The following is a 7500-nucleotide window of genomic DNA, read 5'->3' on the forward strand; positions in this document are numbered from 1 at the left end:
AAATGCGCATACCCCAGGGATATTGAATTATGCTCCGATTGGGTGAATCCAATTTTACGTCCCTCAGTATTTCCAAACTCCCTTGGGGCGATTAGAACACCCGCCACTCGGCCACGGTGACGGACTTCGGTTATTGCGATGAAAGCAAACGTTTAGTTTGGAATCCTTTCCGCCCGCGATCATTGACGCAGTATTAAACCTCACATCTGAAAGTTTTGATAAAGTTGACAGATTCTTTTTCTTTGAGAACGGTAAGGAGAATTTTCTACGTTATTTCAAGATCTTGCTTCGTTCTTGTGTGTTCCACTGTGAACATCATTTTGCATAGAACTAATACTCTAATCGACCTGTTTCTTGCGAACCAGTTTGTTCAGTCGTTCCGACGTAGAAAGAAGATAAGACAATAGTATTCATCACCCAAACAAAATAAAAAAATGAAATCAAGTTTTAAAAAAAAATTAACTGTCGCCGTCACGGGGACTTTGCGGGGTCTCAAGATAACTTAATCACAGGTGGCTGCTAAAATCGATGTCTCGTTCGATTTACGTTGGAAAAATTGAACGTAGCAAAAATCTCCCAAAATGTTTTTCGCTGTTGGTAACTTGGCTATATTCGTGGCACAACATTTATGATGTTTTCATGTCGTAAATTTTGTTGCTGGATCGGCACTTCCTAAAAATTTCCTTCTGCTCTTCTTAAAAACTGTATATCAATATTTATTTATGTTTGCGTCAATATTGCGTAAAGCAGGCTGACAAAGTCTGTACCTTGCTTAGTTCGCATTTTTGAGCGTTAAAATAGAAATGTCCTTTGTATGTTCCTGACAGCAAGTCGCATATTTTGAGGTCTCCCATCCAGATACTAACCTGGCCAGACAGGGCTTAATTTCAGTGAATTTTTGTCTTGGAAAGCTGTCAGAAGTTCAGAGTAGACGCTTAAAATTGTGGTGAAAAAGAAGTTCTAAGGGAACTTGGAAATGATCAACATATCAGCCTTGAAGCCACTGTTTCTCGATTTCCTTTTATTTTCTTCAATCTTTCTGGGTTTAGTATTTTACTGAACAGCATGTCTTCTCAGGGGGTATTTAGCAAAGACATCTACCGTGGCACTATAATGATTTAACAATATCGTGTAGTACATATCACGCAAAGACAACTTGAATCTCCTGAAAAACAAAACACAGCTCAGTTCACAGTTATGGAAAAAAAACACTGTCAAGTCACTGCGCTACCACACGTACGCAATACGTGCCTATTTTCTAAAATATCACGTATCTCGTCAATTCCCCCACCCCCCACCAAATATTCCGTATCCCTATGATTTTTTACCTAAATATCCCGTAAACTATCTTGATAACCCCTTGTAGGGCTTCTTTGTTTGCATTTGCAAATTTAGTAACAATAATAAGAGTTTTCACAACAAAGTACTTCAAGTCAAATTACAGATTTATCCTTCTAGTAATCTCTTGCCATTTTCCAAAGTTTACCCGTCGGTGACGTTCACTGTATCTGAACAATTTGTGTTAACTGTTTGCGCATCCCACGGATTCACCCTTATAGGCGTCTTGTTGCCTTTTAATTGCAGGTCGAAGCCGAATTAGAAAGTGCGAAGAATTCCAAATTGTGGGAGATTGAACAGGGAAGGATGGCCCTCTGGCGTAAAGCTGAAGACTGCTTCAAAGACAACAGTTGTAAACCAGATACCGTGGGGTCATTTTTTGAGGTAAGAAACTTGTGAATTGCGAAAAAAAGGACGCTTTTCCCCGTTCTCCACAAATGCACGTTCATTGTTGTTGAGCATTTCTTTTCACATTATTTGGGAAGTTAAAATAGGGGTCATACTAAGTATTTTTCCAACGAAATAAAGCAGGCAAGATAGCTAAGATCGTAATACCATATTCTTTACGGCCTCCCATATTGTTTAATACTACAATCTTGGACAAAACTCGTTGGGAAGCTGTGACGCTCTAATTTGTCTGTGTGATAAAGAGTCAATTCTTCCTACTTTCCCCCCTCCCCCTATTCCAATGTTGTTTTAAAAAGCGACCAAAGGCTTGCACAGTATTTTGCATCACATTATCAACATTGGTATGGGGGAAAGGGGGGAAGGACCAATATATTTTGTGAGTGCGTGCCAAATGATGCTTAAGCTAGAATTTTTCCCAAGAGTTTTGTCCAAGATTGTAGCTTCCTTATTTTACGGACGGCCGGGCATTTTTTTTTTGTGTATGCGTGGTGCGTGGTACTTGACCCAAGTAATCATTTATTCATCTTATCTGTGTGCCTACCATACTTTTAGCCCCCCGTGGCAACCTGAATTTTCGAGGTTTCTATAAGAGACAATTGCTTAAATTGTCAAGACAAGTGCAAAGATCACATCAATCTTTTCTTAATGCTCTCCATCACCTGTAAAATTGTATGGGGCAATTAACTCAAGTTGTTTCTGTCGTTGTTAAGAGTTGCCTGAAAGTTTCAACGGTTTTTTTCCCATTTTGAGACCGGAATTGCTGGAACGTATGACTATTCCTCTAATCTCAAAATTAGCTTGACGGTCAATCGCCGATCGCATGTTCGTTGATTTATTCCATTTTTGCTCCGAAAATTAGTACTAAAATGGAAAAAACGTGTTTTGTTATAGAATCAAGCAAAAGATGAGCAACTCTCTCTTACTGAGCGCGCTATGCTTCTTGGGTTAGCAGTGAAGTGGTTTTCAGATTCCTCGCATGGCCCGCTACGAAAAACTCCGACGGAACTAAAAGAACTTCAAAAGAACCGCTGGTTGTTTAAGATACGAGCAGAGATTGAGAAGGACAATGAGGTAAGATGGCTAATCTGAATAATTCTTCTTTAATTCTGTTTTCAAAATTATTCGGATTAAAACAGAATTAAAAATTCTATTCGTGTACTTAAACTTAAGCGGGTTAACATGGCCCTGCAAAGGATTCGGAGAGATTTAGAGATCTGCATCCCAAGTAGCAAAATGTGATCGGTTCATGGAAAGTCCTAAAATTAATAACTGTGGTGCAGAATTAATTTAGCTTATAATTGAGAAGGGAGGACAATTAGGAAACGTTGTATCAAGCGTCAGCATGTTTAGGTTCAGTCATGGAAATCAACATTGTGTAGTTTGCACTAGGGCAATAAAGTACGCTGGAGAAAAACGCGGACCGTAATTATAGTGTGGGTTAGTTTGTTTGTTTGTTACTTATTTGTTTAAACAGGTTGAAGTTTTGGCAGCTATCTCCTCAGTATTTTTAATTTCGTTTTGATTCTTTGTAGGGTACATTGACGCGTTCAATTAGCCATCTTGAGTTTCTGTCCTACGAGTCAGAGATGGAGTTATTAAGTGACTTAAAACCAAGCCATACCGAGGCCGTGCGTCATAAGGCTGTCAATCTTAAAGAACTTGTACAGGACGACGATGCCAAGCTTCAAGTGGATGCTGAGTGTCCTCTGGCCGGGGAAAAGGTAAAGTAAATACTGACAAATTTCAAGCTAAGGGTAAAAAAGGGTGTTGAAGATCGTTTTAGGGTATAAAGATGAAGCCATTGCGTTCATGATAAAGCCTGGTTTTCACTAGCGACACAAGCACAAACATAAGTAGCTTATTCTTGTGAAAACGAACGTCGACGTAAGCATCAAAATCAACCACGGCGTCCGCCATTTTGTTCAAATGCTCAGACGCGGGGGATCTGGAACGAGTGCTTTAATTGGCCAGACTTCGCAAAATTCGTTGTGCTAATGCTGCGCTTCGTTTTCACACAACGCAAGCGAAGGCAAGCATAAGCGCAAACACAAGGAAAAGGAAAACAATTGATGTTTGTTCTTGTGCTTGCGATTGTGCTTATGCTTGTGGTTTGTGCTTGTGGTTTGTGCTTGTGGTTTGTGCTTGTGGTTTGTGCTTGTTGTTTGTGCTTGTGTCGCTAGTGAAAACCAGGCTTCATGTCCCTATGTTGCCTCCGTTTGCACGGGTCTTTAGTCTTAACACCATCAGTATTTGCCCAACCAACAACATTAGCCACATTGGATTGAGATTCTTCACGCGTGTAAAGCCATGACATTTGAAAACCAGCTTAATAAAAAGCAAAACATTATCAATATTTTTGCAGAATCACAACTTTTGACTTACACTTCGAACAAAGTAGGATACTGAACGTTTCAACATGGTGGCTCGTTCCGCCGACGCTGTATGCATAGACCATTCTGTTTGATTTGTGCCTTCGATCGATGCTGCGCTCATTAATGGTCAAATTGTCGACCTCCTGCGCATGCATAAGAAAACCTGTTAAGGGAAGTCAATTAGGTAAGGAGAATGAGTGCGAAAACTGTTCACAGTGACTGTTTGTTTGTTTGTTTGTTTCCAGGAACTCTGTGCTTTGGAGAATGTGATTGGTAACTTGTTAGAAGGGTGTCACGTAACCCAAGCTCGTTGGCTTGCCAATTTGTTCAGCCATAGCTCTTTGGAGGTGGATGTCGTCATGGTAATTTGTGTTTTCTATACTCCAACAACCTTGCGTTGTAGGATATGCGCATTAATCCTGTGATTCCCCCCTCTTGAAGTCTGTTCCTTCTATAATACAATACAATACAATACAATACTTAATTGACCGCTCCCCATAGGGGCTTTTCAGGGCCAATGAAACACAATCAACGAAACAACAGAACACAACAACAACAACAACTGTTAAGAATCCCAACTGGCCGGAGGCAAACCAGTTGGCTATTTACAAGTGCAGCTGGGAAGTTGAACCAGGGACTACCAGGAACAAATTCATTGAGTGGTCAGAGCGGGTCTTGAACCCGGGATCTCCGGATTTCAGGGCAAGCGCCCTAACCACTGGGCCTTCTGAGACCAAAAACGCTGATTTCAAACAGTTACTTTTCAAAAAGAAGGAATGATTATTGCAAAGCAAAGTCTTAGCATAGTTAAGTTACTGCCGTTCTTCATTCGACCAAAAATCTCGGTGTAAGAATGCGAAAAATACTACTAACGAATGGAATAGCATTTCCCAGTTGGTTGCTTAAAGCCGATCACTTTAGAGAGTTTTGCGCCAAAATATAAAAAATGAAATACGGAATTTTTGGGCAAATAGAAAGCGTCCAATATGTTGTGCTTGTTGGCTGGATTTGGAAAATGATGTCGCTTTAAAACGGAGGAAGTGAATTAGTATAGCTGCTATTGATTAGGTCATCATTATAACCCCGATTATGTTATTACTGAATAAGAAGCTAAACGTCTCAGTACAGTGACTACCTTGAGAACAACTCCACTGGTATATATACGTTTTCACTTCGAGTGACGTTTCTTTACGCGAACTCTAGCCACAACAACTGCCTTTATTTGTCTATTTGGTTTCCTTTTATGTCAGTCTTGCATTCATTTGGCTCAAGGCACTCGATTTGTAGACACTCTTGATGACCACATCCAAAAACTGCTCAAAGTGAAGACAATGAGAAGGGCTAGCACAACCTCAAGTGACAGCACATTTCGCCGCACGGGCAGTTTTGTCTTCTCAACCAGCTTTACTGAAAAAATGTCAACTGACGAGCGATGGGACTCGGTATCCTCTGATTGGGTTCAAGTGGAAGATATCATTACAACAATGGAAAATTTGGCTTTTTACTGCAAGCAAGGAAAAAGGTCCTGTGCATGTATCATCGCATGCTACAAGGTTGCACAGGTAATGCGGCTGAGAAAAATATTTATTTTTCATATGAGCTGGGTTCTTTGTTCTCGCAGTATCTGTTCCCCGCTTTGTGTCACAATATTTTAAGAGCTGGTAGCGTTTTTGTTTGCAACAAAGGAGAGAAAAACAACGGAACAAATTCCTCTTCTGTCGATATAGCGTATCCCACTGCATATTCCCCTCCATCACATCCTGCACATAAGCTGTCAGTTTGCTTAAGATTAATACAGAATACGAACCAATATCGCGTAATTTACCTTTCCCATACTGCTTACAATTTCTTTGTTCTCTGGCATGGAGGTCCTTCAAGCGTATTTCCAACCAAGCGGAATTCAGACAGTTTTTCCAATGTTCTACTCCATCATGTTCAAGTTCATCCCATACAAAAGACTTCGTCGTTGTTTAGATTTTATTGGGGATCAGGCCAAGCCATTCCAAGCGACCAAATATATTTTAAGACACTCGTTGTTCGTCAAAAAATCTTTAATGAAAACCAAGAGGGGAGAATATGTTGTCCTATCGGAACACCGAAAAAGAACTCCAAGACGCCAGTTCCGCCATCAATATTAACTATATCTTCATGATCCTGAGGCATTTTGAAGTTGATTGAGCTGGCCAACCCCCGTTTTTCATAGGGAATTATTAAAAGAGCTTTTCTTAAGACGCGTTCCCAGCTACTGTAGATTCGATTCACAATGGTCTATTCAATAAGTGAACTCTCTTTTTTTTTTTTTTTTTCATTTTCTCCGCGTACATGTAACTAGTCTGCGGTGCTTTAGTTAACTTTATGGATTGTGTTTTTTTATTTGCAGACTCTGGGTCAAGAGTACGAGACCATCGTCAATAAGAAACCGCTCAGTGTACTTCATGCGCTTCTGGTTTCTGGGTTTGACAGCCGTTATAAACTTATGGACAGCTATATTAAAGCCATTCAACTTGACACCGCTAAGGTAAACGTTTCGTTCGGTTTCATTTTTGCGGTTGTTTCTGTGCCATAACTGCGGATCGTAGATTTAAGGCTGAAAACCAAGAAACTCTCCTAGCATTAGGCGTTCCGAGAGCTTGCGTTGGAAACTGTGTTGTTTTGATGTTGTTCCAAAGTTAATTTTTTTATTTAAAGGAACTCCTGAAAAATTGTGGAATCCAGCTTCCTGTTGGACTTTTCTTCATGGGTCTAAAGTTTTGAAAGTAGGTCTGAAACTGAGGAATGATCGGGTTTGCTGGGTTTGCTGGGTTTGTTGATGGGGAGTGAACCACGAAAAAACAAAATGATACCGCTGATATCATTAAAGCGCCGGTAAATTAGTTCTCGAAAAACTGGGCCGGTCTAGATTTGTTTTTTGTTGGAAACTAAAGCAGTACACACCAAGAGGTACTGAATTCATGTCCCAAACGGGTTTTTCCTAACGTATAAGGACGATCGTGTTGCTAAATGCCGATGCCATTGGCACAGTAAATAATCGGTGGGAGAATCACCGAGGCACTAGCTTCATTCAGTCACTGTTCGACATGCGTTAAAAAGTCCTTGTAAGTAATGCTAAGGTTAATACAAAACCTTATTCCATGGACGCAGGCAAATCGCTTGAATTTAATGATCCAAAGATTAAAAATCCATTAATCTTTGACAGGATTTGTAACACCTAATAACATTATTTCTTCGTATCTTTTTTTAGGTGACCCAATTTATAGCCGACATTATCTTGAATTCCCTGCGCGTTCACAGTACTGGCGAAGGTATTGCCGCTGTAAAGTATGATGACATAATTAGCTCAATAATGCACGAATTTTGATTGGTTCTCACCTGTGATCGATTA

At 40.2% G+C, this 7500-nt stretch overlaps 1 protein-coding gene across 3 annotated transcripts in view; it reads left to right on the forward strand.

Moving 5' to 3' along the window:
- The window catches only part of LOC137992762 (spatacsin-like), an 89964-nt gene that overhangs the window by 71456 nt on the left and 11008 nt on the right, over nucleotides 1-7500 (forward strand). For all 3 annotated transcript variants that reach the window (XM_068838267.1, XM_068838269.1, XM_068838268.1), the window contains 7 exons: nucleotides 1585-1722; nucleotides 2638-2817; nucleotides 3279-3467; nucleotides 4364-4480; nucleotides 5369-5680; nucleotides 6499-6636; nucleotides 7360-7420. In XM_068838267.1, coding sequence (XP_068694368.1) covers nucleotides 1585-1722; nucleotides 2638-2817; nucleotides 3279-3467; nucleotides 4364-4480; nucleotides 5369-5680; nucleotides 6499-6636; nucleotides 7360-7420 — 1135 coding nt within the window. The remainder of the gene's footprint in view (nucleotides 1-1584; nucleotides 1723-2637; nucleotides 2818-3278; nucleotides 3468-4363; nucleotides 4481-5368; nucleotides 5681-6498; nucleotides 6637-7359; nucleotides 7421-7500) is intronic.

This window comes from Montipora foliosa, chromosome 2 (genome assembly GCF_036669935.1).
Source record: "Montipora foliosa isolate CH-2021 chromosome 2, ASM3666993v2, whole genome shotgun sequence".
Classification (NCBI taxonomy): domain Eukaryota; kingdom Metazoa; phylum Cnidaria; class Anthozoa; order Scleractinia; family Acroporidae; genus Montipora; species Montipora foliosa.